At 36.4% G+C, this 16,430-nt stretch overlaps 1 protein-coding gene across 1 annotated transcript in view; it reads right to left on the bottom strand.

Annotated features, from left to right (window-relative positions):
* TNPO1 (transportin 1) overlaps positions 1-16,430 on the bottom strand; it is an 83,837-nt gene that overhangs the window by 14,809 nt on the left and 52,598 nt on the right. Inside the window, exons 9-14 of the mRNA XM_060295509.1 lie at positions 15,744-15,862; positions 8,310-8,370; positions 7,374-7,542; positions 2,100-2,252; positions 1,122-1,347; positions 846-1,011 (exon numbers count right to left, since the gene is read on the bottom strand). Of these exons, the coding sequence (XP_060151492.1) occupies positions 846-1,011; positions 1,122-1,347; positions 2,100-2,252; positions 7,374-7,542; positions 8,310-8,370; positions 15,744-15,862 (894 nt within the window). The remainder of the gene's footprint in view (positions 1-845; positions 1,012-1,121; positions 1,348-2,099; positions 2,253-7,373; positions 7,543-8,309; positions 8,371-15,743; positions 15,863-16,430) is intronic.

Raw genomic sequence — 16,430 nt, 5'->3', positions numbered from 1 at the left:
AGTTTAAAATTTTCTCTAGGCTCCATACTATACATTAGAATGCACAGTGCATTTGTTATTATACATTTGTTTATTTGAAGCTTATTTTTTAGGACAAATATACAAGAAATGAACAAACTCCAGGGCCTCAGGGCAATTACTTCAATTTATACCTAAATGTGTCTCGACTTTAAGGTGTATCTGGCCCTTCGTTTGTAAAATTAAGGTTATTTTCTTCTGTTTTAGCCAGGTAAGAATTTCCTAAAATGACAGGCTTAAGCCATTTGTTAACTGAAGTCTTATTCATTAACACTGAGCTATATCTATTTCCTTCATGGCACCTTCCACAAATTATAATTATATAGTTGTTCAGTATACCCTACTAGCCTGTAAATTTTAAGACACAGAGAATGTAAGCTCGGCATTTAATATATGCCTAACAATTAGTAGAGAACTGAAAAAAAAAACTTGCTGAATGAATAATCTACAGGAAACCAAGCATAATTGGTATCCTCCCCCCGCTTGAAAAAAAACTGAGTGCTATTAATTACCAAAGCTCCCTTGTTTAACTTTCTTTCACATTATTTACGAATTAGGACTCTTCCAGACATTTTTGCTTCAGATCTGGTAAAGTCCAGCTACACTGAAATTTACTTTCCTCTCTTTCAACAGCTATTTCTTATTAACAAAGTCAACAGTAAAAGCAATTTTATTTGAAAAGTTAAGAACTATAAACATTAGGTGGCAAGGCTTTTTAGAACATGAAGGTTTGTTCCAGAAAACGGAAATGCTGGTAGTAATGAAACTAACTGCTGATCTGATGTAAAAACAGAGACAGCCCCAAATGCAACTGATAGAGTGGCTACTGGAGTTGAATCACCATGTGGCAACTTGTTATCACAGTTGACCTGTCGACTAATAATGTCACTCTGCTCAAACTTTTTTATTCCTTCAAGAGTAGGACCCTTGCCACTTCCACTCCAGATATCTGTGTGGGAATTAGGGTGAAAGATGATGCCACTGTTAAAGCCACTAAGGAAAAAAAAATGTGAAGAAACAGTAAATATGGATGTCTAGGTAGAGTCTCATTTGGATTTATAAAACCATCAGGTCAAAGATACAGATAACAAAGAATGTCTCACCTGCAGGCAGCTTCTTGTACTCTTTTGTTGCTATCCAGGATACGCTTTAGCAGTTCTGTCATTAATGGCTTCAGGTACGTGTCTGGGGGCTGGCTGACTACCCAGTGTGCATAGCGGCTAAGAGTCCAGCACGTTATGGAACGCACAAGAGCCTTTTTATCAGAGAGGCACTGAATAAGGTGAGGAATGAGCTCAGGTAGGTACGGAATCATGCCCTGCATGCAACCTAGGAATAAAAACCACAGAACTATTTCAGGAAGTGCTGAAATTTGGTTAAAACAAAATTATTTCAGTTGCATACTAAACTGATACGTGCATCCATGAAACATATTCAGATCATCTCCATTCCAATAAATATATTGCAATAATCTGTTCCAAAATTATTTTAAAGAAATAACTGAAATGAGCGCTAACTGCTCTTTAAGTATCTTTCAGTAGGGTTAGGAAAGCTCATTTTACTTCTGCTACAGAAATTATGGCTTTCAAAAATGCCTGTAAAATGCTTCAATTTCTTGTAGATAGATGTTTACAGCTAGGACAGAATAATGATCCTTTATAGAGGATGATGACACGACTTACGTTTCTTACACTTACCTATAGAAGTTATTTTTCTAGCAACAGGGATGCTTCTGACATCAGAATCCTCTCATTTTGTTCTCTCTTTTTTTTTTCTGTTCTCTTTATTATAACAAAAGCATTTGCAAAATATCTGGCTGGGGTTATAAGTAAGTCTATGGTTGTTTAATAATAATTAACTAGCTCAAAGTAAAAACTTATCCTAAGATGGCTTTTAGACTCAAATATCGTTTTTAAGGTTAATGTGGATCATAGTCTCACCTACTTCAATAGTCTTATTAGCAACACAAGACAGCAAAGTACGTAAACAGTTTCTGCTTATAGAGTAACAAGTCCTTAAAGTAGCCTAGTCACATTAGCACCTATTGAGGACTTTACAGTTCAAGTTTGATTTAGACTTACCTTCAGCAATTGCTCCTAAAACCAATATGCCTGATTCTTTAACAACCCATTCATGATGAAAAAGTAATTCTTTCAAAAGGGGCAAAATATGTGGCAAAAGCTCATCACGATACACATTTGCAAGAACATCTAGGGCAGCCGCAGAACATTTTCCTAAGGAAATATTTAATTCAAAGACATTACATTAACTTCCATTATCATTTATAGTTATATATCTATAAATCTATCTGTATCTATATACAGATAAAATTTGTTGTATGTACAACACTTTATTTTTACCTCTACAAAGTTTGAAGATATTTAATCCTGTATACGACTGCCCCCCTTTTTTTTTTAAATAAAGCGGTTACGTTGGCCAGAAATAACACCTTACTCATCAAAAGGGTCTTAGTTATACTTACTGTATGGTAGACCCATTCATATGAATATTATACTGCCAGGAAACAGAATGAAATATTTATGTACTGACACAGAATGAGTTGCATGATATATGGAAAAGAATCAGCAGAGTACATATGATCTGATTTCACTTCTAGAACATCAGCCTTCCCTCCTAAAAAGAAGACATAGGCCTACCTCAGATATTGCAGGTTCAGTTCTAGACCACCAAAACAAAGCGAGTCAATTGAACTTTTTGGTTTCCTAGTGCATATAAAAGTTATGTTCACACTATGCTGTAGTCTAGTGAAGTGTGTAATAGCTTTATGTCTATAAACCATGTACATACCTTAACTAAAATATACTTTATAGCTAAAAAATGCTAACCATTATCTGAGTCTTTGAAAAACTGTAATCTTTCTGTGGAGGGTCTGGCCTTGATGTTGGTGGTTGCTGACTGATCAGGGTGGTGGCTGCTGAAGGCTGGGGTGGCTATGAGCAGTTTCTTAAATAAGATGACAGTGAAGTTCGCTGCATGGACTGACTCTTCCTCTCGTGAACGATTTCTCTGTAGCACGCAGTGCTGTTTGACAGCATTTTACCCAGGAGAACTTCTTTCAAAATTGGAATCAATCCTCTCAAACACTCCTGCTGCTTCATCAACCAACACTATGTAATAGTCTAAATCCTCAGTTGTCATTTCAACAATCTTCACAGCATCTTCACCAGGAGTAGATTCCATCTCAAGAAAAAGCAGTTTCTTTGCTCACCCATAAGAAGCAACTCCTCATCCATTAAAGTTTTCTCATGAGACGCAGCAATGCAGTCACAGCTTCAGGCTCCACTTCTAATTCTAGTTCTTTTGCTATTTCCACAACATCTGCAGTTACCTTCTCCACTGAAATCTTGAACCCCCTAAGAAGAATCTTCTTCCAAACTCCTGTTAATGTAATGCTGATATTCTGATCTCTTTCCATGAATCACAAATGTTTTTAATGGCATCTAGAATGGTGAATCCCTTCCAGAAGGTTTTCAATTTACTTTGCCCAGATACTTCAGAGGAATCACTACCTATGGCAACCATAGCCTTACAAAGTGTATTTCTGAAATTACTCCTTGATCCATGGACTGTAGAATCAATGCTGTGTTAGCAGATGTGAAAAAAACATGAACCTCATTGTACATCTCCACCTGAGCTCTTGGGTAGCCAGGTACTTTGTCGATGAGTAGTAATATTTTTAAAGAAATCATCTTTTCTGAGCAGTAGGTGTCAAGAGTAGGCTTAAAATATGCAGTAAACCTTGTCATAAACAAATGTGCTATCATCTAGGCTTTCTTGTTCCATTTACAGAGCACAGAGTAGATTTAGTGTAATTCTCAAGGACTCTAGGATTTTCGGGATGGTAGATGAGCACTGGCTTCAACTTAAAGTCACCAGCTCCATCAGCCCCTAACAAGAATCAGCCTGCTCTTTGAAGCCAGGCACTGACTTCTACTCTCTAGCTATGAAAGTCTTCGATGGCATCTTCTTCCAACAGAAGGCTCTTTTGTCTACATTGAAAATCTGTTGTTTTGTGCAGCCACCTTCATTAATTATCTTAGATCTTCTGGATAACCTGCTGCAGCTTCTACATCAGCATTTGCTGCTTTACCCTGCATTATGTTATGGAGATATAAAGACTTTTTTCCTTAAACCTCAAGAACCAACCTCTTCTTCTGCAGCTTCCTCTCCTCTCTCAGCTTTCAGAGAATTGAAGAGAGTTCGGGCTTTGCTCTGGACTAGGTTTGGCTTAAGGGAATGTTGTGGCTGGTTAACCACAAACACTTTCTCCTTATCAGCATTCAAGCTGTTTTGCTTGTTTTGTTTTTGTGTGTTCACTGGAGTAGCACTTTTAACTTCCTTCAAGAACTTTTCTTTTGCTCACAACTTGGCTAACTGGCGCAAGAGGGCTGGCTTCTGGCCTACCGCAGTTTCTACATGCCTTCCTCACTAAGCTTAATCATTTCTTTTAATTAATTAGTTGACTGATTTTTTGGCTGCGATGGGTCTTTGTTGCTGCGTGCAGGCTTTCTCTAGTTGCGGTGAGCAGGGGCTACTTCACTGTGGTGTGCAGGCTTCTCATTGTGGTGGCTTCTCTTGTTGCGGAGCATGGGCTCTAGGTGCACAGGCTTCAGTAGCTGGAGTTCGCGGGCTTCAAGTCCCAGCTTAATCATTTCTAACTCTTGATTTAAAGTGAGAGACGTGGGGCATCCTTGATGGTGCAATGGTTAAGAATCCGCCTGCTAATGCAGGGGACGCGGGTTCAAGCCCTGGTCTGGGAAGATCCCACATGCCGCAGAGCAACTAAGCCCGTGTGCCACAACTACAGAGCCTGCACTCTAGAGCCCGCGAGCCACAACTACTGAGCCTGCATGCTGCAATTACTGAAGCCCACATGCCTAGAGCCCGTGCTCCGCAACAAGAGAAGCCACCGCAATGAGAAGCCCGCGCACTGCAACGAAGAGTAGCCCCCGCTCACCACAACCAGAGAAAAGCCTGCGCCCAGCAACAAAGACCCAACGCAGCCAAAAACAAAATAAAGTGAGAGACATGCAACTGACTCTTCCTTTCACTTGAACACTTAGAGGCCACTGAAGGGTTATTAATTGGTCTAATTTCAATATTGTTGTATCTCAGAGAACAGGGACACTGAAGGAGAGGGAGAGAGATGCGGAACGGCTGTGAGTGGAGCAGTCAGAACACACACATTTACTAATTAGTAAGTTTGCCATCTTATATGAGCATGGTTCACACAGCCCCAAAACGATTACAACAGTAACATCAAAGATCACTCATCACAGATTGCCCTAACAAATATAATAACAAAAAAGCTTGCAATATTCCAAGAATTACCAAAATGTGACAGTGTCACAAAGTGAGTAAATGCTGTTGGAAAAATAGCGCCAACAGACTTGATCAGTGCAGGGATGCTACGAACCTTTAGTTTATAAAAAATGCAGTTATCTATGAAGTGCAAGAAAGCGAAGCGAAACAAAAGCTGGTTAAGCCCGTATACCCGTTTTTCTGTATCTGCATAGAAAAACTTCTGGAAGAACATAATGATGGGTGGGATGTGAAAAGGAAGTATTCCCCCCCACCCCAATTCAACACACATTATTACTTTTGCAGTTATCTACATTAAATCTTAATGCATGCTCCCCACCAACCTTAAAGTAGGAATACACTGGGAAGTAATTCTGTGGTAGTAATGAAGACCTTGGGTTCTCTTGTTGTGTGAGATTTGGGTTCCAAAACTACATGTGCCACCAGTACTAGCTAAGCTAACCATAGGGAGTTTCTCTTTTTGCAGTATCTTTACCTACCCAAGGCTGTTGGAAAGATTAAATGTGAAAGGCATACAAAGTCCTTGGCCTAGCGCTGGGCACGTTAGTCACTCTAAGGAACCGTTAGTTATAGGAAACTAAATGGGCAGTAATCAGCATAATTCCAAATAATTTACAGAGTTCAGGCTGATGATTCATGTCCTTAATTGCTCTATCGGTTAGTTACTAGAAATCTCAACCCTCTGAATCACAGCGTGGTTCTTAACTGGGGGTGATTTTGTGTCCCAAGGAACACTGGGCAATGTCTCAAGACACTGCTGGTTGTCACAATTTTGTGTGTGTTCTCCTCCCACCTCCTGCGCTACTGCCATTTACTGGGCAGAGATCAGGGCTGCTGCTCAAAATCCTATAATGGACAGGATGATCCCACAACAAAGAATTACATGGCCCAAAACGTGAAATGTGCTGTGAACTAGAGCAGCAAGATTTAAAAACCAGCACGCAAGCAAAAGCAAAACACAGGTGTCTAGATTCTCCCCAAAGTTATCTAATTAGTATGTGGCCCAGAATGCAGGCTTAATATATGATGTGGATTTGCAAGTAAGGTTGAAAACCAAGATTTTAAAAAGCATATTTGTAAGTCTGAATATGACAAAAGCAATTTATATAATTTTGGAAAATTGCATGATAATCAATATTCATGCAAATTATCACACAAAAAAATAAGTTTATGTTAGGAAAACAGGAAAAGTTGTTTTCTATGGTCAATGTTTCTAATTCACAGTATCAAACAAAATATATACCCCTTTGAGAAATGACAGTGTGAGATAAAGTCTTTTTAAGGAATAAAATGACAAGTAAATGAAGAGCAGACCCATCAGGAAAATACAAAAACAAACCCACAATAAGATTATCACTTCACATCCAGAATGGCTATAACAGAAAGAGACAACCAAAAAGTATTGACAAGCATGTGGAGAACCTGGAGCCCTAAGACACTGCTGGGGGGAATGTAAATGGTGGAGCCACTTTAAAAAACAGCCTGGTAGTACCTCAAAAGGTTAAACATAAAGTTACCATATGACTCAGTAATCCTACTCCTGGGTATATACCCAAGAGAATTGAAAACTTACGTTTACACATCAAACTTTACATAACTTCACAGCATCATTACTCACAATAGCCAAAGGGGGGAAACAAAATGTCCATCAAATGATGAACAGGTAAGTCAGTCACAAAGGACCACTTTTTGTATAATTCCATTTGTAGGAAATGTCCAGAACAGTTCCTAGAGACAGAATATAGATTGGTCGGTGCTTAAGGCTAGCGAACTGGAAGAAAATGGGAGTGACTACTAATGGGTACAGGGTTTCTTTTCGGGGTGATAAAAATGTTCCAAATTTACTGTGGTGATGGTTGCACAACTCTGTGAATACACTAAAAGCCACTCAACTGTAACCTTTTGTATGGTATGTGAACTGTATGCAATGAGGGCACTGTATGGTATGTGAATTATTTCTCAACAAAACTGTTAGCAAAGCAAGCGACTGTGCTTCTCCCTCTCTGACTTACTTAGATTCCAGTCAGAAATTGTATCATCATCATCAATTTCATCGTCATCATCATCTTCCTCTTCAATTCCATCTTCATCATGCTGCTGAGCCACTGTCCTTGATCGATGAAAACGTGGCCTTATGTCCTGTTCACTATCAGGAATTGTTTCATCTTCTTCAACATCACCCTGTATATTTTTTTTAAAGGAAAATTTTGGTTATATTCATTATAAGCTAATATGTATATCAGTGGAAGAATGAGAATATTCAGATGGGGTTATGCATATTATTTTGAAATACAGTTGACTCTTGAACTATATGGGTTGGAACTGTGCGGGTTCACTAACATGCAGATTTTTTTCCAATAAATGAAGTCTTAACACTACTACATAATCCATGGTTGGCTGAATCTGCAGATATGGAACCATGGACACGGAGGGCCAACTGTAAAGTTATACAGGGATTTTTGACTGAGCTGAAGGTCAATGCTGCTAACATCCCATTTTCAAGGGTCAACTGTATACCTCTTCATTAAGAACCACTCCCCTGGGCAGAAAATATTTCTTTGTGAAGGGGAGAACAGGCTATCACATAACCCATGTTAGATATCAGGCACTTTCAAACCACATTATATGGTTTCCCACCAGCTGGTATAATCTAGAGTATCTGAATCAAGATCAGAACGTATTTAACATATTTTAAAATAAACTCCGAACAATTTGTATTAACAGGAAATGGATCCGAACTCTATTAGTGTCACCGTCTAGTTAGTTCCAATTAAGCTAGAATCTATTACCACCCAAATTCATTATCTTTGAACTCCATAGCATACTATATGACAGAAAGCCTATTTACATAGGGCCTACTCTAAATAAATGTTCTGTTAGTCAAATCCAAAGATCTACTAAGTCCATAAAAATAATCTTCCCTATTCATCAGGAAATAGTTTCCTTACCTTAAGTAGGATGATATCTATATCTGAGTACTTCATGCCATTCACTAACACAGGAATCAACCTATAAAGAAATGAATTCGTGAAACAAAGATCTAAAGATCTCAAAGTCTTAACAACCTCATGAATACTAATAATACCAATACAACAACCACCACTGCTAATATTGCCTTATAGCATGTTCTTTGTCTGCCCTTCTCAGACGATGAATACTCCCAATATATATCTCAGGCCTTTTAAATACTCATGCATGGGATCTACTGGATGGAATCTTAGTGGGGATAAGATAGCTTACTTATCAAGAGTGCTTAGAAATAAAAACAATAATTTTTTTTTCAATTTTTCCCCTAAGAATTTATCTCAAATATATGAACAAATATTCCCAATTTTTAAAGACCAATGTTCCCTGATGCAAGAACAAGAACAATGGAAACAATCTAAATTTCCATCATTAAGGGCTTGGTTAAAAATAAATTACAGTTGGGAATTCCCTGGCAGTCCAGCAGTTACAACTCTGCACTTTCACTGCTAGGGCCCTGCAGTGTTCAATCCCTGGTCGGGGAACTAAGATCCTGCAAGGATCTTATTTTTGGATGCAGCACGGCCAAAAACAAACAAACAAACAAATTAAGTAAAGTTGAAAAAACAAAAAGCCCTCTACATGTAAAACACATAAAGCATATTTCCATTTAAGATAAAAATAATGAGAGATTCCTAGCCACAGCAATCAGAGAAGAAAAAAAAAATAAAGGAATCCAAAATGGAAAAGAAGTAAAGTTGTCACTGTTTGCAGACGACATGACACTCTACATAGAAAATCCTAAAGATGCTACTAGAAAACTACTAGAGCTCATCAATGAATCTGGGTAAAGTTGCAGTATACAAAATTAATACACAGAGCTCTCCTGCATTCCTATACACTAACAGTGAAAGATCAGAAAGAAATTAAACAAACAATCCCATTTACCATCGCATCAAAAAGAATAAAATACCTAGCAATAAACCTACCTAAGGAGGCAAAAGACCTGTACTCAGAAAACTATAAGATACAGACGAAAGAAATCAAAGATGACACAAACAGATGGAGAGATATATATACCATGTTCTTGGACTGGAAGAATCACTAGTGTCAAAATGACTATACTATCCAAAGCAATCTACAGATTCAATGCAGTCCCTATCAAATTACCAATAACATTTTTCACAGAACTAGAATGAACACTTTTACAATTCGTATGGAAACACAAAAGACCCCAAACAGCCAAAGCAATCTTGAGAAAAGAAAAATGGAACTGGAGGAATCACACTCTCTGACTTCAGACTATGCTACGATGCTACAGTAATAAAAACAGTATGGTACTGGCACAAATACAGAAAAATAAATCAAAGGAACAGGATAGAAAGTCCAGAGATAAAACCACACACCTATGGTCACCTAATTCATGACAAAGGAGGCAAGAATATACAATGGAGAAAAGATACTCTCTTCAATAAGTGGTGCCGGGAGAACTGGACAGCTACATGTAAAAGAGTGAAATTAGAACACTCCCTAACACCATACACAAAAGTAAACTCAAAATGGATTAAAGACCTAAATGTAAAGCCATTTATAAAACTATAAAACTCTTAAGAGGAAAATACAGGCAGAACGCTCTATGACATAAATTGCAGCAAGACTCTTTTGATCCACCTCCTAGAGTAATGAAAATAAAAACAAAAACAAAAGGGATCTAATTAAACTTAAAAAAGCCTTTGTACAGCAAAGGAAAGCATAAACAAAAAAAGACAACCCCCAGAATGGGAGAAAGTATTTGCAAACGAAGCAACCAACAAGGGATTAATCTCCAAAATTTACAAACGGCTCATGCAGCTCAATATCAAAAAAACAAACAACCCAATCCAAAAATGGGCAGAATATCTAAACAGACATTTCTCCAAAGAAGACATACAGCTGGCCAAAAAGCACATAAAAAGATACTCAACATCACTAATTATTAGAGAAATGCAAATCAGAACTACAATAAGGTATCACCTCACACCAGTCAGAATGGCCATCATCAAAAAATCTACAAACAATAAATGCTGGAGAGGGTGTGGGGAAAAGGGAACCCTCCTACACTGTTGGTGGGAATGTAAACTGGTACAACCACTATGGAGAAGAGTATGGAGGTTCCTTAAAAAACAAAAATAGAGCTACCATATGATACAGCAATTCCACTCCTGGGCATATATCTGGAGAAAACCATAATTCGGAAAGATACACGCACCCCAATCTTCACTGCACTATTTACAATAGCCAGGATGTGGAAGGAGCCTAAATGTCCATCAACAGAGGAATGGATAAGGAAGATGTGGTACATATATACAATGGAATATTACTCAGCCACAAAAAGAATGAAATAATGCCATTTGCAGCAACACAGATGGACCTAGAGACTGTTATATTGAGTGAAGTCAGTCAAAGACAAATATCATATGATATCACTTATATATGGAGACTAAAAAAATGGTACATAGGAACTTATTTACAAAACAGAAAGAGTCAGGGATGTAGAAAACAAACTTATGGTTCCCAGGGAGGAAGGGGGACAGGGATAAATTGGAAGATTGGGATAGACATGTACACACTATTATATATAAAATAGATAACTAATAAGGACCTACTGTATAGCACAGGGAACGCTACTTAGTAAATACTCTGTAATGGCTTACATTGGAAAAGAATCTAAAAAAGAGTGGATATGTGTGTGTGTGTGTAAATATATATGTGTGCGTATATATATATATACACACACACACATAACTGATTCACTTGCTGTACATCTGATACTTAACATAACATTGTAAATCAACTATACTCCAATAAAAATTATTTAAAAAATTAGATTACCTATACAATAACTTATATACAGAGACTATCTAGGAAGGCTATACAATAAACTGTTGTCTTCAGAGAGGTGAGTGGGCTAAAAAGGGACGGTATCCATCTTCTACTTTATTTCTAAATGGTGTGACATTTTTACAATAAGCCTACATTCAGTATTTGTATTCCTTTTAATAAAAGAGATGACAGTGTTTAAAATATAAAAACAGTAAACTTAAAGGAATTAATCCAAAAGAAATAAATCAAAAAGGAAAAAAAGAGCTCTACCGACAAGGTTATCATAGTCTGATAAAAAGTTTGGAAATTTAAATTCTAACTTCTTAAGACATTAAGAACTTAAACTTCCAATAAGAAAATAGTTAAATAAATCAGAATATTATATCTAATCTGAAATATTATGTTGTCACCAAAAGGGAACCATAATGTCTGTAAACATGGAATTCCAGGTATACTGAAATATTTATGATGACTAGTTAAAAAAAAATATATCAAAACATGTTAAGTAAAGGTCAAAATACTAATTTCAGTTCCTTCTGTAGATATGATGGTTTTATCTTGGACAGCTTTCTTAAACTTTGGTTTGTTTCCTCACTGTCCAATCATACACACTGAAATGAGTCTACTGAGGACAAAAGGTATGAGAGAATACTTTGGAAACACGTTACAATGTCCACAGTCCACTGCTTCCAAATTCTACCTTTCATTGTTCTGGGGGGCATGGAAAAAGTGTGAATAGGCAAAAGAAACTCATACTCATGAGTACCAGCTGTGGGGTTATTAATAAAGCACCTTCTTAATAACCTAGTGAGAAAAGTATCATGATCCCTATTTTACAAACGAGTAACTAAAGCTCAGAGAGGTAATATTATTTCCACAAGGCCATAAATGTTAAGTAAATTTCCTTTCTTTACCCCAGATGTAAAAATCTCTGTCCACATTAATGTCCTCAGTGTTTGCTGTGGCTTTACTTCAAATAGTCACATGCTTTAAGACACACTAAATAAATATGTATGAAACCAATGTTAAGCACACCTCTACTTTCAATGAGGTAATTTTGCAAGCCCTCATTAACCAAAGGAATACTAACAGTAAAAAGGAAGCAGTGGGATTTCAAATTCGTAAAAAGGAAAATATGAGCAACCCAAACTTTCATGTTCAAAGTCCTTCTAAATTCTAAAATAGATTAACGGTAGTAATTCAACATTATAGCTAGTATACCATAACTAAATAAAATTATAATACACAGAACCATACTGTGTAAGCTACAGGGATCTTGCAAGAGAACCAACTCCATCTGGATCACCAACAGTTAAATCATTTATGATATCTGTCAATAATTTCACGAAAATGATGCGGATGGATGGCAGACCATAAAATATTGAAGAGTTCACCTGAGGTGAGGTAAAGAAGTAAAGACAGTGAGCCCCATCTATTCTTTGAATCTTTTTAAGATGAAAGAAACTGCAGCAAGCTAAAAAGTTAAGGCAGCAGAGAGGGAAAAGTTTAAAGAGAGAATTTATCTATTTGATAGAGTGAGGTCCCTAAGGATAAGAAAAAAATTACGCTATCCAAGACCATAAATAGAAAGCCTGGTTAGGAAGAAGATAATTCACATGAAAATGTATCTATAAGTTTTGGGGAAAACGTGAAGGGTCACCTGTTTTCCCTACAAAGCAGAAGTGCTCAAATTGAATGAAGAGAACTTCAGAAGAGTGATAAAGGTATCAAATAGTTGCTCTGGTGAATGGAAGATAAAAGCTGATCTGGAACAGGAAAAATTGGCAGATGGTATGAAGGGTCCACTTGATGTTGAAGACCACGGATTTCTATAGCCACCAATCCTCCTAGCAGTGTAACTTTTCCCAACAGTATTTAAGAAGTAGCAAAGACAGTTCGATTAATCCAGAGCAGGGGGCAGCTGGAGGTTTATGGTCAGTACTGTTGATTTGTGGATCATGATATCTGTGCCAGATAGAGAAAGAATAAGAAGATGTGTAGGAAATAGGGGACTGATAAGGCGGGGAAAGTCAAAAAGTGAGGTAGGAAAGAGATATTGGAGTTAACTGTGACCACGTGGCAATATGGCATGTGTCTGACAAATTCCAGTCATACAAAGCAGATCATTATTTTTTAACAAATCTAACTCTTAAGAAGCTTTCTCCTGAAGCCTCATGTAGAAAACAAGAAGAGAATTTTAACGCAACATCAAGGAAAGGCAATGATGTTAATACCAACAATGAGTGTTTACTGAGTACTTAAGTATATGCCAAGCACTGGGTTAGTTGTTTTACATGGATTAATTCATAAATAAGCCCCAGGAGATATTAATGTACAAGAATAAAGGTGGAAAAAAAATAATTCAGGGGAAAAAAAGAAGACCCGTTCTACCAGATAACAAAATATATTAGCAAATGTTCAATAATCAATAGAGCATAGTACTGGCTAAAAAACAAAACAAAACAAAACAAAAAACAGAAAAAGGAAAAGAAAAAACAAGAATACACGACACAGCCCAGAAAGATAAAAGAGTTTAACCTTACTCTTTATTACCTTAATGCTTTCTATGTGAATTCATTTTAATAAGAAAGATCTCATCACATTAACAATTTTGATTCCTCAGCAAACATTTTTTGCTCATACTAAACAAGAATCTGGTTAACAGATCTAGGAAAAACAGTTCTTTTACTGTGTTTTTAATCTCCGGATCAGACTGATGTTGGTATTTTCCCATCCTCACAATACACTATTTGAACTAAAAATAAAAGCAGTCTTGTTTAATCTAAAAATGGTTCCCAAACCAGTGGTTTGGAAGACATATAAATCAAATCCATTTATCACTGGAATGGGTTGTTTAATGTTCGCACATAGCACACAACTAAATGGGAACTGCTGATCTTTTAGCCTGCTACCAAGTTCTTCATTGCTTACCAATGTTTAGATTTTATTAGGGTAATAAAAGAGACCACCAACCTATAACTGCTCTTATCATCTCCTAATGTTACAGCTTAGGTTTTCATTAATAAAATCTCTTCAGTTTTATAAGAATGTCTGTTTATATAACTTTTAGGATTATATGATCCTATGGTAAGAAACAAGCATATCATAAAACTGCAATCTCAAATCAGGGAGAAGAGAATAATTAATATATGAATTTCCTAAGGGGGGAAAAATCCATTTAGCACATCACCTTGCACTTTACTCCCAAATAAATTCTAGACTGACTGGAATAAGACATAAGTGGCTTTGTTTTCTCGGTAGGGAAAGAATTTATTGGAAAAGAAAAGGAACTTAACTGACTACATGAAAATAAGAATATCCAAGTACCCTAACTTCTGAAAAAAATGTGACTCCACTAATACAACAACATATTAAAACAAACGGTTTTGTTTTTTGCTCATCCAGAGGGCTAAGACTGGAAAAATTATGATTAATGGATTGCAAAAGTTGTGACAAGATGGGACCCTGCTGGTGGGGTGTAAACTGGTATAACTTCCCTAGAGAACTATGTGGAATATTTATGAAGACGCTTTAAAATGCTCAGGCCCTTTGACCTTGGTAAAAATCACTTCTAAGAACTCTACTTGAAAGAAATCACTACTTATGGACAAAGAAAGATGCTCAGTCCAGGATTATTTATGAGTTAAAAAAAAAAAAAGGGCAAACAACTCAACATTCAACAAAAGAAGAAGAGTCGATTATATATACATGGTACACACACCATGATGGAACAGTACTGAAAGTTTAAAGACTAATGACATGGAGGAAAGTGCACAACTTACAATAACTGAAAAGAGCCAACCACAAAATAGTAAAATCAAATATTTAAGCATCAACTATAGCCAGATGTCACGTACATACTACCAAATTTATTTCTTCCCAAAACACTCTGAATATATCACATTTGGTATATGGTACTAACAGAGAAAAACATTAAAAGACAACACACCAAAAATACTAACAATGATGACTCAAGGGGGTGGAAATCCAAGACATTTTAAGTTTTCTACATGTTAATTTTCTTTTATGAGCCTGTATTTTCTTTATTTTCAAAAGAACATGAGCATTACTTTTTAAAGTAACTGACTTTAATATATGAAATCATTATGTTGTACACGTAAAACTAATATGCTGTTTTATATCAAATTCAACTTATCTCAATAAGACTGGAAAAAATATATTAAAAAAAATAACTGATTTAACAGCATTCACTGGGTTAAAAATAGGCGTAACAATAGATTGACCAAAAATTGCATAGCATCACAACTAGTAGGAAATCCACGAGACCCCATAGTCAAATTATAAGATTATAAAAAATTGTGCCATGGATTATCCAAAATTAGTTATAATTCAGCATAAACCACCCTCATGTAATTTAGAAAACAAAAGTAACTGCTTCTTTAAAAATGTCTTTACTTATAGCATCGGTAAAATTAAGTCTGACTTCTTTAGAACTTCATTACCTGATGGCATAAGAATGTAACCTAAAAATATGAAAATGAGGAATCACTGCTAAATTTAACAACAAGGGAGTATCTGTAAGAAGGAACACTTACTTGGGAAGATGCCTCATGAGTACATCTTTGCATATTGGCTGCTCAGCCAAAGTGAGCCAAAATTCGCAGGCTTCTAAAGCCACATTTTCATCTTGATCTTGGGTCCTCTGCAGCATGTACTGTAAACAAAGGAGGGTTAGTATTAATCAGTTTAAATCATACAATTAAAATAAAACTAATCTAATTTCAGCAAGTTAACGGTCCTTTACTATGGGTCTTGCACTTTTACAGTGGTTCTCGACTTAGGCTTTGGATTTTTTAAAAAAAGCTTCCTAATCAATTCTGAAAAGCAGCCAAACTTAAGCACTACTGCTTTAGAATGTTGCCTCATGTAAAGTGTCCAATTCATATTTATCTGCTTCTATATAGGCGTATATTGTTTCATGAAACCACTGAGATTTTTAAAAAGTATTAATATTCAAACACTGTCTTCATAGATGCATCAAAATAAAAAACACCATTAAACTGTTCATAAAATGGACAATCATTTTTATAACATAACCACCCAAGCTGTCTTATAATTACAATTACCCCTTGAACAGTGAGGTTGGCATGCCAACCCTCCAAGCAGTCAAAAATCCACCTATAACTTATAGCCAACCTTCTATATATACGGTTCCTCTGTATCCAGTTCCTCATCTGCAGATTCAACCAATCTTGGGTTGTGTAGTACTGCAGTATTTAGTA

This window comes from Globicephala melas, chromosome 3 (genome assembly GCF_963455315.2).
Source record: "Globicephala melas chromosome 3, mGloMel1.2, whole genome shotgun sequence".
NCBI lineage: Eukaryota > Metazoa > Chordata > Mammalia > Artiodactyla > Delphinidae > Globicephala > Globicephala melas.
The sequence above is the reverse complement of the archived record's forward strand: the minus strand, read 5'-3'. Positions and strand labels throughout refer to the sequence as shown.